Source organism: Triplophysa dalaica, chromosome 21 (genome assembly GCF_015846415.1).
Source record: "Triplophysa dalaica isolate WHDGS20190420 chromosome 21, ASM1584641v1, whole genome shotgun sequence".
Classification (NCBI taxonomy): domain Eukaryota; kingdom Metazoa; phylum Chordata; class Actinopteri; order Cypriniformes; family Nemacheilidae; genus Triplophysa; species Triplophysa dalaica.
Genome location: NC_079562.1, coordinates 3,535,774 through 3,555,110, shown reverse-complemented (window position 1 = coordinate 3,555,110; position 19,337 = coordinate 3,535,774). Strand labels below are relative to the sequence as shown.

At 37.7% G+C, this 19,337-nt stretch overlaps 1 protein-coding gene across 6 annotated transcripts in view; it reads left to right on the top strand.

The window, feature by feature from the left end:
- The first annotated feature begins 1,165 nt into the window (after positions 1-1,165).
- slmapa (sarcolemma associated protein a) overlaps positions 1,166-19,337 on the top strand; it is a 43,474-nt gene continuing 25,302 nt past the window's right edge. For 5 of the 6 annotated variants that reach the window (XM_056734451.1, XM_056734449.1, XM_056734450.1 and 2 more), the window contains exons 1-3: positions 1,166-2,635; positions 14,544-14,691; positions 16,748-16,820. In XM_056734451.1, the coding sequence (XP_056590429.1) occupies positions 2,438-2,635; positions 14,544-14,691; positions 16,748-16,820 (419 nt within the window). In that variant the 5' untranslated portion in view covers positions 1,166-2,437. Of the gene's footprint in view, positions 2,636-14,543; positions 14,692-16,576; positions 16,619-16,747; positions 16,821-19,337 lie in introns of those variants that run through there. The other variant, XM_056734452.1, reaches the window with a different exon arrangement.

The window sequence follows — 19,337 nt, the reverse complement described above, 5'->3', positions numbered from 1 at the left end:
ACTATGAACAATATATACAGAATATATACTGTGAACATTAATGTACAGGTGGTCATGAACAGATAACAATTTAGACTATACAATAGTGCAAGTGACTTAAGTGTGCATTAATTATAGACATTAGCTTTTAAAGTTGCAGTGCAATAGATGAGTCAATACATTGAGATGATCAATACTATATAAATGTCTCATCTTTAAATTGTGTTGTATAAACACAGATGCCTGAAGTAATCGCCTAATTTCATCTAATGGATCACATAAGAACCAAGATAAAGCAATAGGATTATTCAAGTAAGACACTAGAGTCAAATCAGCACGCTCCATTTGGTATGACAGATGTTCAGTGTAATTTAGCCCACAGATTCCAGTTCCAAACAGAGGGACTAGGGGGTGGGGTTTGCTTTGAAACCGTCTCGTTTTTAAAAAAAACAAAAATACTTTCCATGGAAGATTTTCTTTAACTCCAAAAATAACTTTGACTTGTGAAACTATTTTCCGAATGCTTTGATTTTGTCAGTGCATTGTGTTGTATTATGTGATATGTTGGGCCAAACAAATGTTGAGTGAACCCTCCCCTGTTTGCCATCATTCGATACTTAGTCAAAATTAGAATGATATTTATACACCACCAGTTTGTCATGATCTTGCGTAAATAAATGTGACTTAATATTTAAACGAACATAAACAAGTGAAATACCTATGGTTGGGAGACGAGCGTGTACAGAGCTGCGTTATAGCCAAAAAGACAATAATAAAATAATATAAAATATTTTGATTTATACATTTCACATTAATACTTTAATACTTTAACGTTTGCTGTAATACTTGTTATGTAAAACATTATTATGGCTGCTATTTTAGTGTATTGTTAGGGTCAAAATCAATTTGAAGTTCAACAATATTTTTTGTATTATTATTTAGTGTGAATATACTTATTTTGTAAGAATGATTTTCACAATCATTTAATAATTTAAATAAGAATTAATTCATTAAAAACCGCGCTCGACTCGATTTTGAATCCATGCATTTTTTTATAACGTCTATTTCCATTTCATGTGAACGACGTAATTCTGTTTTCTTGAACGTCATTTGTTCATTCAACAGCTCCGCCCCGAAGTGCATGTCACAGCACAGTTCCCGCCCCCTTTCTCAGTGGTGCGCGAGCCCCGCGGCGGTTTGTGGCCGGTTTGTATGTGTGTGCGTGTGTGTGTATTTCTCTTCAGGAGGACGACTTCACTCTCGATTATCCCTCACGCATTTCCTTAACTTTTCTGCGCTCCCCGGAGCGGAGACCCCCGTGGCTTGACGTGGGACCGTGTCATGGACTTTATTCGAATTTGAGTTTCATTTGTGGGTATTTTCGGATGTCTTCGCGAGCTAAGCTAGTTGCCAGGCTCGCGAGCTAAAACTGGATTTGCGTAATTCTCCGCTTGCGAAAAGTTCGGTGGACCAAAAATACCATACGAATGACAGGTCTTCACGGCTGAACCCATTCGAAAATATCCGTAGAGTCGCTCCCGGGCCGGACGGGTAGCAAGGAAGACGTTAAAGGCCATCGTTACCTCAGCGAAGCTAACGAGCTAATATGAAGGTAGCCGGCTAACGTTCGCATGAGCAAGAAAACAACCTCCGCGTTAGCCGTTCATTAATCCCCAAAGTGAAGCTTTGCAGTTAACACTGTGTAACTAATGTGAATAATTTTGTAATTAAGTGTTTGATGCTTTTGTATTCATGCTAACGTTAAGTGTGTGATCTGTTTTGGGGAGTGGTGGGTTGTAGATCTGCACTTGCATACTTGAGCTGAACTACTCACGTTATTAGCCTTCATTAGTGCTTTAACGTTGACATTAGCGCATATTAATGCAGTTTGTGACTTGTTTACCAGTCGTATATTTCGGAATACGTTTGTAGTAACCCCGTTCAAATGGATAGCCGTATTTTATTGGGACAGGTTCACTGACCCAACAGGTTATCAATCCAAGCAATCCTGTTAAGTGGTTTGTTTCTTGACCAGGCCTATGGTTGTAACGGAGAATAGGGATGTATTGTGTGGGAAACGAGATTTAACATCTCGCTTTGAACCGAGTTTGTCACATGAAAAGAGACATTTGTATGGAAGTGGGCAGCTTCACTTGACACAGTCTTGGGCTTGGTCTGGCATCATGGGGGTCTTGCAGGGGGGCAAGAAGTCATATACATAGTGTCTATTTGGAATGTTTGTAGACGTTATGTAGTCGGTTTGGAAGAAGAATCTTGTTTTTTCCCATAGTTGATATATTTTTGTTCTTATAAATACTATGAACATTGGTCTCCGTTCCACGACCAACACAGGACAACTGATATTTCATTAAAAAAAGATTCGGAACAATTGGACAGGCTGGATCAAGAAGCCCTGTCTTTCGTCTCTGGTTGGAGTAACACTCCCAAGCCATCCTCAATGCCTTCAGCGCTGGCCGTGTTCACCTGCCGCCCGAATTCACACCCGTTTCAGGAACGTCACGTCTACCTGGATGAGCCGGTCAAGATCGGGCGCTCCGTGGCCCGGTGTCGCCCTGCGCAGAACAACGCCACCTTCGACTGCAAGGTGCTGTCCAGGAATCACGCTCTGGTGTGGTTCGACCACAAGACAGGAAAGGTAAGTCTAAGTCAGGTGTTTTTGCTGGTATTTTGCCATTAGAAGCTGGCAGAACAGGTCAGATTAGCTGTAAACTGCGTGTTTGAGATGTATATGAAAAAATGCATTCAAAGCCTTTCGTAGTGTGTGTACAACATGAGCTGTCTTGATTTACTGAGATTTTCTCAGCATGTGTCAGGTTTTTGAAAAATAGGCCGACGCTGTATCAATACCATTGTATGGGATAACATAGGAGATTTTATTGCACCAGCAAACATGCTGTTTTTATATTAGAGACAGTCTCTGTTTTAAAATAAGTTTTTTTTTTATAAACTTAAGTAACCCAAGTATCTTTTTTGTGGATGTATGAAGTTCACACAGGCGTAGTCACATTTACTACACTAACATTTACTAACCAGTCCCCAGTTCTTATTAAGCTTCATTTCAACTGTAGATCTATTATCATTTTAATTTGATGTTTAGAAAATGTTTTGCTAAAAGTGTGCTTGTGGTAAATAAATGGCACTTTGATATTTTGTTGTATACACACAGTTTAATTCAAACATAAAGTGTGACTTAAAAGTTCTAATACTTTGTAAAATAAATGTAAGGAAATGTAAAAGACATATGTTTTCGTATAAATAATCCATAATGTCACGTTTATGTAAATGGTGATAGTTTGTGTCATCACATGCAGGACAGCACATAAGGTGACCGATCATTTCTACAGCAACAGATGAACCGTTTGACACATCCCATATGTTAGGTTTAGAGACTAGGACTTATGAACTGGAGTTAAACAGCTGTTTCTCTTCTCCATGTGTTAATGTTGTCAGATTGAACTCAGTGGACATTAGTCAAAGTTTTAAATTATTTTGATGTCATGTAATAACCAGCACATCCGTTGACAGCAGAGGTCTGGCTAGTCCACTGCATGGAAATAACTCGTATGCAGGGATTAAGACGTGTACAAATATATTTTAGTGGAATTTATGTTATTTGCTACTCTTCATTTGACTGACTCATTGACAGTATCTTGTTTTAGGCCAAACTTGTTTTCTCCCGTAGGTAAGCTTATCCTTATCCAGCTACTACATGCTGCTTTGACTCTTGGTGAAAGAAAAAGGATTAGAATTGTTGTGTACTGTACAGATAGCGAAAGGATATCTTTATTTACTAATGCCGCATAGTGGTGTTAATAGTGTTTTTTTATTTATGTCTGAGTGTAGGTGTCACGTTTTGCCTTCAAACACCTGACATTCAAAAGGGGAAGTCTTTGTGTTGCAATAAGGTGGTTTGGCATCACTGAGTTGTGAAATAATTGCTTCTATGGTTTCTAACTGTACTGTGTCATGTGGATTAAGGTGTGGTGTTTGATATAAAGGAGTGTTGTATGCTATGAAAAGAGGTAAGGCAATTAACCCTTTAAAAGCAGTTTTTGCTGTATAAAACATTAATATTTGGCGGACACTTTGATTCAGAAACTTTAATACAGTGAAACATAATAACTAAGGTATACATTTGATCAGCATGTGTGTTCCCTGAGGCTCAACCATCTTTGTATTGCTATTGCAATGCTCTGCCAATTGAGCTACAGGTACACAAACAATAAAAAAACACATATTTTGCTGTTACTCTAGACAAAGTATCATCCTGTTCAGCAGGCAGAATATAAGGGATTCCATTTACTGGGATGTCAGATAGCACAGAGTCGTAATGACCTGACGGGACTCGGCTCCTATTGGCAAGGTCTCTTTTGGAATGAGGTGCCAAGAAGAAGCTATCTAAACTGGGCCAGCCAATAGTTGGCATCATGTGAAATGGTGCCAAAATGACCACCTGTCCACTGGCTTTGTGAGGCTGTATGATATAAACGTGGGCATTGCTGAAAAGGTGGCAAATGCATCCGTGTGCCTGAGAATGTGTCCTGTGTTTGTTATAGCCATCCGTCAAAGTAGCAGATCAAGTAATAGAGTGTCTGGATGACTGCTCGTAGGTCGGACAGTGCTATTTATTCTAATGGATTTAGCTAAACGACACCCGTGAGAGGAAAGCGAATGTGTTTCAAGGATAGTCTATTTTTGCTGTCATCATTTCTGACGTAGCTGATGCATTTAGAAGTTTAGCACTTTGTGTTTCATGTTTATTAGATGATCCAAGATTTTAAAGCCCAACACAGTGTGTTATTCTGTGAATAGATAAGAATAGGATTTGGGTAGTTTGTGTCTTTACTTGGTGATATCAAAATTATTGTGACCAACAAGAAAATCACAATATCTTTATTTTTTTTATTCTGTTTGGATCTGTTTTGGCTGTCTGTGACAACATGACTTGGGGCTGGGCGATATATATATATTGCGATTCAGGCTAATTATACATGTCTAAATGGATTTGATTGTTTATGCACAGCTCTTCTGTGAACTACGGCTGTTTGATCAGTAGGAAGTACTGCTCGTCTGCTCGATCTTCTAAAACCACTACGAGATTAAGTCGTTTATAACATGTATTTGAAAAGCAACACTTGTCTATCATCATTACTCGAGTCTAAATCAACTTTATTATCATGGAAATACCTGAAGAGTTTTGAAGAACAGCAAAAGAATATGACTACAGGCATTTCCTGGAACTAATTGTTCTTCTTCAGTTTCCCATATTCAGAGTTTGAATTCAGAGCGCCCTCTGGCTTTCGGATGTGGCGGCATTTAACCGGAAGTCATTGAGAAACGGCGAGCATAAGAATTGACATACGATATATCGCCGAGCCCTTACATGACTGTACATATGTAGTCAAATCCAAGAGATTTTATTGTTATTTTTGTGTAGTCTAGTGGGTTTTCGTTTTCAAAACACTCTTTGTCCACATTTATGTTTTCAAGCGTTTCTCAAATACTGCCTATTCACACAAAAATGTCTGAAATTGCTTACATCCATTAACTGCACATCAGTAAAACCTTAGACACTTCAGCTTGTTTCATTTCTGTCAGGCATTTATTTACACACTTTTTAAAGCAAAACTTAAACTCCACCTTATAGAAAAAGCTTATGATTTATGAGTCTTGTTGAGCTTGTCTGTTTTTTCTGTCTGTCTGTCTTTTTAATTATTTACAATTATTACCAGCATTTTACAGCACAATGGTCAACGACCGTTGTTTTATTGTGCTTTATAAATAAAATAACTAAACTAAACTATTATGTTGTGGCAATCAGTGTTGGGTGTAACTAGTTACTAAGTAATTAGTTACTGTAATTTAATTACTTTTCCCTTGAAAAAGTAAAGTAAGGGATTACTCGTATGTTGTCTGTAATTTAAATACAGTTACTTTCGATGTTATTAAACTAAATACTTTGTTAAATATGTGCGTGTGCAATAGCGTAATTGACTTCAAAATTCAAAGTCTTATTTTAAAATCTGTGCTTTAATGTATAATTCTCACATTTGTAATACTTTGGTCAGTTAATAATATTATTTGAATGAATTAAATAAGCCGTTTCATGTCTATTCTTGAATCACTTCACTAATCAAGGTCGATGTAGGATATAGAAAGTAATTAGTAATGAGTAACTAAATACTTTTTGGACAGAGTAATTTGGACAGTAATCTAATTACACTATTGAATATGTAATGAGTAACTAGTAATTAATTACTTTTTCAGAGTAACTAACCCAACACTTGTGGCAATGTGGCGCAAATATACAGACAATGAGATATCTTAGACAAGACTATAAAGCTTTGAAAGTGAAACTCTCGCTCGCCTGCCAAACAATAGTGACGAGTAATTAAATATTCAGTCTCCTTAAATGCAATCTAAAGTATGCACGAACTGACATTAATGCTATCAAACAGGAGAGCAGCCGAAACAACTGCGTCACATGACAAAAACCGTGTCATTGTTTTAAACCCCTCTGTTTTCCTCGTCCACACTACAACGGAAAAACACTATTTCCAAATGTATCTACTTTCGAGTGCGATTTGTTAACCAATATGTGTTTTCAAACGTAAAAGCATTAGTGTAGATAGGGTCTTATTCACACAAGGTTTAGTATGTTTAATTAACATACAAATGTAAAGATTACCATCTGCTCAAAGACTAAATGAAACATGTTCCTTTGTATTTCGCTGAGTATTAGTGTTTATTCTGGTAGCTCTTGAAATATCAGCTGGTGATATTGTGAATTATTAATTCAGTAAAGTGCATCATGCAGGTCGTTTACATTTCCAGGATTACGGTTCCCTCCGTGCTGTCTGCTTTAAACCTGTCTTTATCTGATGCCATGGAAACAGCAGAGGACAGATCATCTCTGTGAATGGCCTTGTCCTTATTGGGTCTAACGTCACTGCAAAATCATACCCATATTAGAAAACTCCTTGGTCTTCCTCTAAATTATCACTAATGTGAATATGGGCTGTTATGTACGTGCTGCCGATAAATATTGATGGTTTCTGACATGCTGTCTTTGCAGATGAGGAGACAAATAGAGATGGTTTACTGCAGGGGTTTTAAGGTTGGTTTTATAGTGGTAAAGATTGGTTGTCTTTGTCATCTATGTTTTTTCTTATGTGCCTTTAGTAAGTTATAACTAGAGAATGTTACATTTTTTGGTTGAAGTTTGAATTCTGTTTTAGGGCCTTTAAATAGACTTATGGCATGTGTGCCATGTTTTTACAGTCTGTTGTTATTGTAGGAGCGCCTTCAAGTCGGGGACAACTGGCTAGCAGCTGACTTTAGCCACTGGAGCCCCCATTCCACCTTTCTTCCCGATATGAACTAGCCCAATGCCTCATGGGGGACCAACACCCTAGATCCCGTCCAGCTGTACAGGACATACAAAACGCTTTCTCTTTTCTCATAATTCCTGCAACCTTTTAGGAAAAATAAGAGATTTCCAATTTTTGATGAGGAAAGTATACATGCTACAATTTGTACACTCTGCTCATATTGAAATGATACTAGTAGTCTGCATAATAAACTAGTTTTTACACTTTGGTTATTGGTTGCAGATTTTAATATTTTGGCACAGGCATAAAAGATCAGTTTGTCAGGCTTTTTTATGGTTCACGGTCTTAAACAAACATAAAATCCAGGCAGCAACTTTTAAACCTTTAGATGATACCACAGAGAATCTAATGAGATCTTGCAGTTTGGACTTTAAAGGATCTTAAAGGGATCATTTGTTATCTTTGTAAATCGCAGTCATAATTTATTGAACATGACATTATCCACACCACTCTGGAGCTATCAATGCTCTAATAAATAAACTGTGTAGTGGTCCTATTGTTATGTAATGTTTTTATCCACCCTTATAAATAAAACATAAATAATATATGTCCCACATAGTTCCTTCCTTTTATTTTTGTAACTTATTTTTCAAGTCCTATTTAAACTTGTTTTGGACCTGTTGCTTTGGACCACTAAATCACTTTTGTGAATTCTCTTTTTGGTTTCTAGGCTACTGTAAACACGCACACCAGTGTCCTTACTTGAATGTCAAACCCCCTCTTTTAACTTATTTGCAAGGCATATATCTGCCATGAGGATGAAATCTTCCCACCGCTTCTTATGATTAACCTGGACAGGCATTTCACCGTGGACATTGAGTATATTAATATCTATAAGTACTAATCTTGGATGTGTTATTTGAGTCTGTTTCTTAAGCCCTATTTGCACGGGATAAATATTACCTAGGGACCTCTAGTCATTTGTAATAATTGCAGAGGTTGTCTGTGAACTTAATCCCATGCGAATCGGCCATGCCTGTAATTTGTAAAGTAAAAATTCCCCCGCAAATTATCTACCATATTTTGATGAACACCGAGGTCCTGTGATAATATTAGTCCTGTGCGATCGGCATCTCTGTGATTTGACTGGCTCATATATTATTTTTCAAGGTTTTATCAAACGTTTGTGAAAAATGGAGGCTGTGTTTTGATATTATTTCGGGTGGTGGGTCATATCCATACCTGCCAACTATAGGCTACACAAACTATACACAAAGCCTTGCCATCATATCTGGGTCTAAATCACACAGCAAATACTTAGGTCCCCAGATAATACTAAGCCTGTGCGAATAGCGCTCTTGATCTTGTTTTGATTCATTGATCGATTGACTTTAATGTAATAAAAATGTAGACGTTAGTTTTTAAGTAGATTTTTAGTTTTCGTAGGGTTTGATAATGACACATACCAAGCTTGTTCATGTCTCCAGTGAAGATATATATTTGCATCTATAATGACACCTCAATATTTATTTACTATATATATATATATGTATGTGTATCACTTTACAATAGGTTGTGTTTTCATAAGGTGGGCAAAGAGGGCTCATCATGTGAGATGACATCATTAGAGCTTTCCAGGGAAAACTTTGGAGCCCATCCAGATGTTTAGTCAATCTGTACTCGGTTGTGAATTTCAAATGGGTTTCACAATATCTTCATATAAAACAGGAAACAGGATATTAGTCTTTTTAGTAAGGATGATTTCTTATAGCAATCAGACAGTGAGAAGTGCAGTTGTGAGTTTTAATTTCATCAGGTCATCATGGAATGTCTATGTTCCAAATAAATGTTACTGTCCTTTAAAGCTTTGCTGTCTGATATATACTCCTATTAGTTTGACTGACCTGCCTCTTGTCCGAAAATCTTTAGCCTAATAGAATTTAAGGATTAAAGTTGTTTTATTGCCTGTGGTGCTGATTAGTAACCAAGCTTTACTGGGTCAGTGTCTTGTTAACAGTTGACCTGTTTTACAAAGGCTGTGACTTTCAGGAATATTTCTTTACTCGGACAGCTGCTTTGAGAGATATCCCAGGATGGAGCGCCCTTCTGGTAGGAGTGATTTAAGGCTACAGTTACTTTTGAAGTTTAAACTCCTAAACGCATTCCTTCAAGATACGCAACAGTTTTGAAGATCTCAATAGCACTGGCTTTCAGAGAGCTCTTCTCACAGACAAAATCCTGGGGCTTTGGGGGAGATGTTAGACGGAGCATGGCGCAGACAAAATAATGAGCTTTTGTACTGTTTTGACTAGAATTGCATTGCTATGAACAACCGATCCAGACTCTGCTGTAACTTCTTGTGAGTTTGTTTAGAAAATTGGGGAAACGTTAACAAATGGCTGTTCGGTGAACTTTGTGCGTGTCTGTATTGTACAGACTTCAATTGTAAGTAATCTCTTATATATTAAACAAGTAGATATTTGGTTGTTGGTGCAATCATTGGTTGTTCAATTGAGATGTTTCTGGGGTTTTAAGCCTAAAGATGCTCGTAACCCTACACATAAGTGTAAATTTCATGGGTGCTTTATTGTGTATTTGCATTTGTGTTCCCAATAGATAACATTGGTGAAATCACTTTGCATATATACTGTTTGCAGCTAAGTACTTGAACCGCACAAGTCACAAAGAACAAGTTACAGTCACAGTATGGTGTCTGAAATAGCCGTACAATGCCATGTGAGATTTTTTTTTGCATTTTTGTCCTTGATCAAATCATACTGCTAAAGTTTAAGTCACTCAGATGTTTGTGCAGGTAGCCTTGAGAAAAATGTGTGTGGCGTCTGTGTCCTCACAACACAGAACAATGACAGTCATCTTTAAAGATTAATCTCTTTTGAATCAGAACCCAATTTATATTCTTTGGAAAGCTGTAAAATCAGTCTGTGTGATTATTTGAAAATGTGTCCGCTTCTGGTGAAATGTTGCATTTCTTTCTTAATATTAGCTTCTTGCATTATATATATATATATTTTTTAAATGTGTCTTATCTAATTTCATGGTTACTGTCCGTCAGTCTATATTAATTGTATGAACATTCATAGGATTGAAGAGATAAGGAAGTAGTTTTACTTTGTCTAAAGAACATACCATGCATGCTTGTCTGAGCTTGATGCTAGGTTGTTTCAGGTGGTAACTAAGGTGTTCTATATTGCAATGTGGTGGCTAGGCCTCTGGGTGGTTTTTTACTGGCCCATCACATCTCTGTCACAGTTTGGTCACTAGATACGTCTCTGCTTCCTCCTTTCTTGTATATCTAAAGTATTTTGTTCTCTCCTCTTTTCTCTGTGATATTCAAAAGTCAGATCTCTTGGAAAAGTAATAGCACAATTCAAGCTATTTATATATATATTATGTATAATTTATGCTAAAGCTAAATACTTTTTGTTTGTTCAAATGACTAACTCTAACTATGAGCAAAAGTAGAAGATTAAATTAGTGTCATAATGGTTAAAAAAAGGTGTATATATTAGGGGTTGGCATTTAAAACAAAATAATATTCGAAGATCTTTGAGAACTGTTTGAAAATTATTAGAAATTCGCAACCCTCCCCCACATGGACGCATTTACAGTATTACACACACACAAACGGAGAGAGAGAGAGAACAATTATGCTTTAAATCCGTATGACAGCACACTGCATTTATGTATTATGGAATAGGCAATCTTACATCAAGCCATACATTAAAATAACGTGCTGAAACATTAATATATTAACAACCGAATGACGGCACTTACTAACAGTACGTCGATCAGCATCAACCGCTCATAATGCTGGGACATTTCCTTGTAAAATATATGCATGCACATTTATACCAACTAAAAAACAGTGTGATTGATCAAAGAAAATATATTAAAGCCATAAAGATTTTAGACCAGACTTAAAACGCATTAAAACATATTGACCAAATGACAGCATTTATTAACAATACGGAGCTATTTCATGAATTAATAACTCAAGATGGTTCCATTTCCATTGTCATGAAAAAGTTTCTCCAGTCGGGCAGTGATCGTTTTTCTAGACTAACATTAAACTCGGGCTGTACAAACTCCATAAGATTTTTAAAACCCTTTCCTTCAACAAAGCCGATCGGAAGCATATCCTTAGCGATCATCTTGCTAGTTAGAGCCGTTGCTCCACCAGTATGTCATCCAAATTGGTTGGTCTGACCATAAAACTAGCAACTGATTGCTGACCTGTGGATGGATATGCTGTGTGATTCGCCCTCAAATGATTGTGCATCGTAGTTGTAGATCCATGATAAGGCAGCTTTGCACTGCACTTTATTCTTATTTATTTTATTAAAGGACCCCACACAGAACAAATTTTCGACATCGTCTCAATTTACCGTTTCCGTTATACCACGCGGGTCTACAGTGTGCGTAACTTCGTTACCAATTCTTGTGAGAAAATGTTTTCCTCTACTGTCTCTTGACTGACATCCTTTAGGTTTTAGGTGCATCGTTATTGGCAGCGCCACCCTTTGGTTACATGAATGCGTTACACGTGAAAACACAAAGATTTTTTTTAAAGATCGCACACACTTCGAAATTCTATAATTAAATAAACTAATCGAATATTTGAAATTCATGACTCATCCGTAGTATATATTTGATCCTGCTGCCTTCGAGACAAGTGGAACGAACCAGCTAAAGTGAAACATCTGTTCTCCCACACTGATGTTCCTCTTTTCTTCTCATGATCCCCTCTTCTTTTAATTACCAGTCTAGGAAGTGTTAATTGCACAAATCTCTTCTGCACTTGTTAGCATGGGCTAATTCTGCCTTTCTGTACAGCGTATGTAAAACCTGCCCTTAAAATAGTTCCCCTTTCTATGCCTCTGCACATTTAACCCTGCGTTTTTAAATTAACCCTGTGTTTTAAATTATGTGTTTCACACTTAAGACGCGTTGAACGAGCCGAGGATTTTGCTTTAAACTTTTTTAGGCTAAAGATGCTGATTGCGATATCAGACTGCAAGTGGAATTCTTGAATCTCTGACATAAAAATTCTCTCTCTCTCCCTCTCTCCCTCTCTCTGTCTCTGTCTCTCTCTCTCTCTCAATGGGCACATGACAGTGGATGTGACTTTGCTCACAGATGCAGGTGTTTTAGTGATATTTTCTTTGCATATATCATGAATGTGCCCGCTGTTGAAGACTGAAGGGGGTTCAGTTACCTCCCTCATCTGCCATCACTTGACACTTTCACACATACGCTGTTTATAATTATAGGTAAAGATGCATCTTGCACTGCCACTGAGGCCTCAACAGACAGAGCAGCGTTTAGAGAAAATTGACAGTCAAATGCTGTGTCATTAGTGTTTGCTAAGGCTAGTACCTCTTTTACTACTGCTGCTGATAGTTTATAAACAAATATGAAACTATGGCAGATATGAATTTATTTCCTGTCTGATAAAAAGGTGAACAATGATTTGCATTAAAGAAGGGACCTCTTTTGACTGGAAAGAAAAACCTAAATGTCTCTTTTGCCTTTACTGCTTTTTGTTGTTTACCTTTTCTGTCCTGTAGCATTTTTAAAGATTATTAACTAAAAGTTAAACGAGGTATATTCTGGATTCACGCACCTACCTAAATAACAGTTTTTTGATAAAAATGAATTTGTTAAAATAAAACCATTCAAGGCCTGATAACTGATCTCTGTTGTTAGATATTGAGTGGGTTTACATGATCAAAATAAACGGATATCTGTCAAATAACAGTTTAGAGGAAACCTGTTTTTACGTGTTTACAAGCATAGTAATAAACTGGCTACGCAGAAATCCGCATTTACAAGGAAGTTTGAGACTTGTCGGGTTTCTCGTGTGCAGTGACGTCATCATCGATAGTCTGTTTAGTAATTAAAAATGCAGCAGGAAACCGGTCAGAAGCTGTATTTTTCTCTTCTCATGTCTGCAGTAGCTGCATATGCAACACTAGTTCTTCATTTTGACGTTCTACATCAGCTGCATGATTCCAGAGGGGTTTATACATTTTACTATTACTTCCGTTTTGGACTTTTAATACTGCGCTTTGACGTGCGGACATAAACAAAACTGAGAGAAAACCGGTAAAGGCATTTACATGCAGCGCGAAATAGGAGTAATGGGCAAAAAACTACCTCTACAGATTGTTTTTTTGCTTAAGCTGTTTATGACCTTTTTACGTCTTTAAATGACCGTACATATATAAGCTTATTAAGCATAATTGGCGTAAGATTGTGCATGTAAATGCACTCAATGTTAGAAAACTACTACACATATCAGATGGCTTATGGCCAGTGTATAAAGTTTTGCAGGGCTGGGTCTGGTCCAGTGGCTTAGCCAATTTATATTTTTTCTGAAGGTGAGATGAGGCCGTGTAAGCCCACAGGACCTGAACTGATGTCACCATCAGACAGACAGACAGTCAGAGAGCTGAGATCTAATATCACATTTCACTCTAGTTCTGGTGAAATATGACTCCGAATGACGTGACGCTGCCTCTTCCACACATCTCTCCTAAACTAGTATTAAGAGAAAAAAGATCATGGGCGTTTCTTTGAGATTTGTATTTGCGAGCTGTGGAGGTTTGTTGTATCTCACCCAACTGCTTATTGTTCACCCTGTGGCTTAACCTGATGAACCTGTTGACACTGATGCCCTCATAGTGTCTCGTGATGATGTGGGATGCTGGTTTTGTGTCATCATGGGCGGAAGAAAGAATGTCACTCATACTGTGTTTGACAGTGAGTCTATTCATCTTCTGTCTGAGCCAGAAAATTCAGCTGCATTTATTCTAAAATGATTCAGGAATCAAGGAGTTGAGATCATTTATGTGTGTTTTGTAAAATATATCTGTAAATCCAAAACGAAATTATTTTAGAGAAATTACGGCGCAGGTAGTAGATAGATTTTCTTGTCTAGAATTTTTTTCTTTTATACAAGAACATGCCTGTAGATCTCTTTTCTTACAGTGAATATGTTTATCTTTTAAAGCTAAATGTGTTTGTATCATGTCATGGTCAGGTTTTGTTTGACTACTTCCTGATTTGAAACACTATTTCCTTTTTTTTACACTATTTCCTTTTTGTTAAGGACGTTAGTTTCTGCACACGTGAGGACTGTTTGTCACTGAATGTGACGCATCTGTAATCTTATGGTTTCTCTGTTTACAGTTCTATCTCCAGGACACCAAAAGCAGCAATGGCACTTTCATTAACAGCCAACGCCTGAGCCGCGGGTCGGAGGAGAGCCCTCCATGTGAGGTCCTCTCCGGTGACATCATCCAGTTTGGGGTAGATGTGACCGAAAACACTCGGAAAGGTGAGGAAAGCCTTTCACTGCTTGATAAGTAAAGGAAATTGATACAACTCTTGTTGGCTAGTACCTTTTATTTATGCAAATATAAATTTGTAGTTATTTGTTTGTAGAACCACATCTTTCTGTGTGCTTAGCCTTAATACATGACTCTGACACAAATTTGTCACGAAATTCAGCAGTCAGACTACATTTACATTTATGCATTTGGCAGATGCTTTTATCCAAAGGGACTTGCATTGCATTATACTAGACATTTGTTTCTAAGTATGTGCAATCCCTGGGATCAAACCCACAACCTTGGCGTTGCTAACACCATGCTTTAACCTTTGAACTACAGTAAAGCAGTCTTTAGCTTTAGGAAAGCAGTTAAAAGCAGACTTAAGACTCCATTGTCCATTTCTATACTATATAGGGCCTAATTGAACACTTGTGCAGGAAATTATTTCTAAAATTGTGCATTGGTCAACTTTATGCATCATTTGTGCTTTCTAAGCTGTACTGTACCACATTTAATTTAAACTTGCATAATTCTTTTTCAAGTAACTGTTTAATTCAAATACAATATACATTGATGGTTACCAAATGTCTGCTTGACTGATTACAAAGTTAGCAAAACATGTATGCTGTTGGCTGTCTTTGTCTTTTAATTTTCTTCATCTATTAGGCAATTGAGTGTTTTGAAACCCCAGAACATTGCCTTGTTGCTGCTCAGGTGGTGTCGTAACTTAAGTACAGGCAATGATCGGTTTCTCAATCAGATCCAAATGCAAATTAACTTAGCCTTTTAGAGCAATTGAAGGCAAACATTACTTCATAGCAGCATGAGCGTGCATTATGTGATCAGTGAGCAAGACAACCTGTTAAGAACATGTGAGTTTAACACCATTCAAACAGTCTTACAGCGTATTAAAACTAGGCTCAATCATTTCTCCGTCTTTTTTGGCAGTTGTTTGACAGTTGTTTATTTAACACTTGCCATTGTTAGCAAGTTGGATGCGTCGGGAATTTTTTACCCAAGAATGAAAATTCTATCATCATTTACTCTCCCTCAAGTTTTTTCAAACCTGTAGAACAAATGTCTTTGTTCTGCTAAACACAAAGAAAGATATTTAGAAGAATGTCAGTAACCAAACAGATCTCACCCCACATTGATTGCCATATAAAAAATAAAAGGAGTCAATGGGGGGGATGAAATCGGTTTGGTTACTGACATTATCATACCAAATATCTTTCTTTGTGTTTAGCAGAACAAAGTAATTTATACAGATTTTGAATATCCCGAGGGTGAGTAAATAATGACATAATTTATCATTTTGGGTGAACTATAAATTTAAACAGAACACTGCTGATAGTTGTGAGTGTAGCGGTGGATATTTTGGGTGTTCATTTGTGTTCATTTATATGGTTGGTAAAACACACTTCCTTTTAAAGCTACGAAAAAATCAGCTTCTTTTACCTTAGACAACCTTGCTTGACATTTTTTCGGTTTGACACAGTTAAGATTAGTTGAACCGCTGGTTTGCCATAAAATCTTTCTTGTTGTTTAAAGAGTACATAACTAGGGATTTTTAAGGTCCTACTTTGGTTTATGGAGTGTCCAACAACAAGTTTATGTACATAGAAGATGAAAAAAACTATTATGTCATAATAATAGGCAGTTATTCTTACCTTACTTCTTGACTGACAAATAATTCGTTCCACAATTCATCTGTCTAATCCCCTCAATTACGCTAGACTAGTCTGATGTGATTGGTCAGATGGTCTAGTCTACTGTGATTGGTCTACCGCGAATGAGGCTCACGAGCTACAGTGTGTCCTTAGTGACTATACCCTTTTTTCCAAGCCAAGAACTTTATTCATTCACCTTTGGATTTACAACTTGGCAGACTGCTTACTTTCAAACACGGCAAAATTACACACTCCATGAAATGTTATTTTCATAATCTCATGTTATGTACTCTTTAAATAATGCTCTGTGTCAGTATTTTGTTTTAACTGGTTTTGTCAAACGTCTCTGATCTGTGTATCTCTCTGTGTTTGTTGTTTTGTCTCTCTCCAGTCACTCATGGCTGTATAGTGTCTACCATCAAGCTCTTCTTACCAGATGGCATGGAAGCACGCCGGCGTTCAGAGTAAGACCTGTTACACAAAAGTATTTTGAAACTTTGGGTCTGTTTAATTTGTTCAACTTTCTTACTGACCCACATGTGTTGTTGCACTGTGTTTACTGGATTTTCACGTTATCGCTTATAAAAACATGTCACTTAATGTGACAATTCTGTATATTATTTCTTCTCACTCATTCTGCTTAAATCAATGTTCGCCTATACCTGTTTCAAAAGAGGCAACAGATAGGTTGATACTTAAGGCTAAAATACACAAGACCTTTGCTCAGATTTTCAGTCTGGACTTGTTGCAGAAAGTCTGTGCCACTTTGCAGTTTTGATAAGTTATATCTGAAACTGTATGATGTCTATTTAAAATAAAATCTGTTCAGATTTTGAAAGACTTGTATTGTATTCCAGCTATTTGGTGACACTTGTCAGTACTTGTAGAATGCTTTTGATTTAATTATGTTTATCTTACTTTGTACTTTGTCTGCCACTCATACTAATCGAAAATAACTGGTTTTAGCTTTTTGGACATTAAGCGATTCTTGATTTGGTTCTATGAAATACTGCATGAACACCAGACCGTCCCAGAGCGAGAGATGACCACCTGCTTTTTTAGGGTTTTACTCTCCTCCATCTGCTTCCATTGTTACAACAAGGGTGTCTTTTCGCTGCATTGAGATATTGTGATGTACCTTCCTAATATAGCTGAAGGGTTGTGTAATGTTGCACGATTGAACCCTCCTCCTGGGTACTGAGCCAGGCGGTCGTCTTGTTAGTAACGTGATGCTCGGGTCTGCTGGTGTTTATAATATTCAGGAAGTGCTATATTGATAGTCTTGTTGACGGAAGGGATTTCCTAACACTGTATGAATGCTGTGTTCAACTGCATACATCACTGGGCTATAAAAAAGTGTTTAATCAAAGGCGTTCAGGAAGCAGATGGCTCTCTCAATGAACTATTATTCCCTGTGGCCTCCCGGTGTTGGCAGGACCTGTTAAAGCTTTCACGTGGAAGGTGTGCGCTGTGCGTCGGTATCTGTCCTGCTTATGGAGCAAAAGAGGTCTTTTTTACGCATTTCCCGTTTTAGAGTGCAAGGTGTGGAAGTGTTCCTCTTTATAGGGGTGGGTGAGGATCCTTATCTTGAAAGATGTTTAGCTTGTTTAGCTTAATGCATTTGTTAGGGGGTTTAAGGTAAAAATGAGAGACAATGTCTCTGTGAGCCCTGTTTTAGCATCCTGCTCTAGCCTTTAACATGCTTCCAGTAACTGACTTTCAAACCTTCTCTGAAAGCTTCTATGAATTCATCCGATTTACCTCATCGCTCCTACTGTACCCCGTGTTTTCTGTGATCGAACAAGGATAAATTGTATGCTGTTACTGCAGTGGACCTCCTTGGATGAGCTTTTGACCCAGTCGCATTTTCACATCCCGCTTCCAGGCTCTTAGGCACGTTTGTTGAGATATATTTATAGAAGCCACACACCGAGCCGATGGAGCCCATCCAGGGCATTGGACATACATGTTTGGGGTTAGCTGTGTGTCTGCGAGCTCTTCTGTTTATTATAAACGTTTTCTAGGGATTGCTGTCTGTGTTTGTGGGTAAGGGCTTTTGCCCACTGTACGTGGTGTGATCAAGGTCAAAAAGGCATCCAGAGAAATCTTCTCTCTGGAATCATTAAATCTCCATTGCCTGCTGAAAGTCTTTCCAGAAAGTTGACACAAGACATCTGCTTAAGATATCGTGTCTTGAAAATGCTTTCACTCTTTCCATTTAGAGTAATGTTCGTTTACATAGATTTCTGTTCCTCTTGTGATGGATAAATTTATTGAAGGAGGGGAATGGATGAGATTTGATGGTCATTAAAGCCCCGTTCAGACAGCCAGCGACTTTGTTGTTGTGTGTCACTTGTCTTTTAAAATGAGACCCATAGAAGGCGTTAGCTTTTGTTGTCTTGGTAACAGTTTGAACAAACCCTCCGGTAACTGATTAGAGATGGATGATGTGAGCTCCACTGCTTTACTCCTATTGATAGTTGCTTGTGAAAGTCGCCAACCATTTGCATAAAGTTGATAAATTCTCAACTTTTGTCGCTTGACTTCCGTAGCTGGACACGCCCACTTCCTTTCTCCAGCGGTCACTGTCCCTCATCCCCCCGAGAGTCGCCAGCTCTCCATTGAAATGAATGAGATTGTGTGGTTCTGGCACTGCTAGTCGCAGATGGTCAGAACGGGGCGTAAGGGTCTGACTGATGTTGGTTGTTTATATTTCCTATCTGGGAAGGGAGGGAGTCAATTATTGAAGTTAGATGGCCGTTTCCTCCACATCCCTGCATTCCCAGTGTAATTGATCACAGATTTTAGTACAACTGGATCATTGTTTCCAGTTTACTTGGTGAATTTATATTATTTATTAGTTTCTAAAGTACTAACGTAATGTATTTGAGTGCTTGTAGTTGTGTTGCTTTATCAACCCTGTTATGTCCCCTCCTGTTAGACTGCTTTTGTTATATGAGGCAGTGTTATTCATCATATTT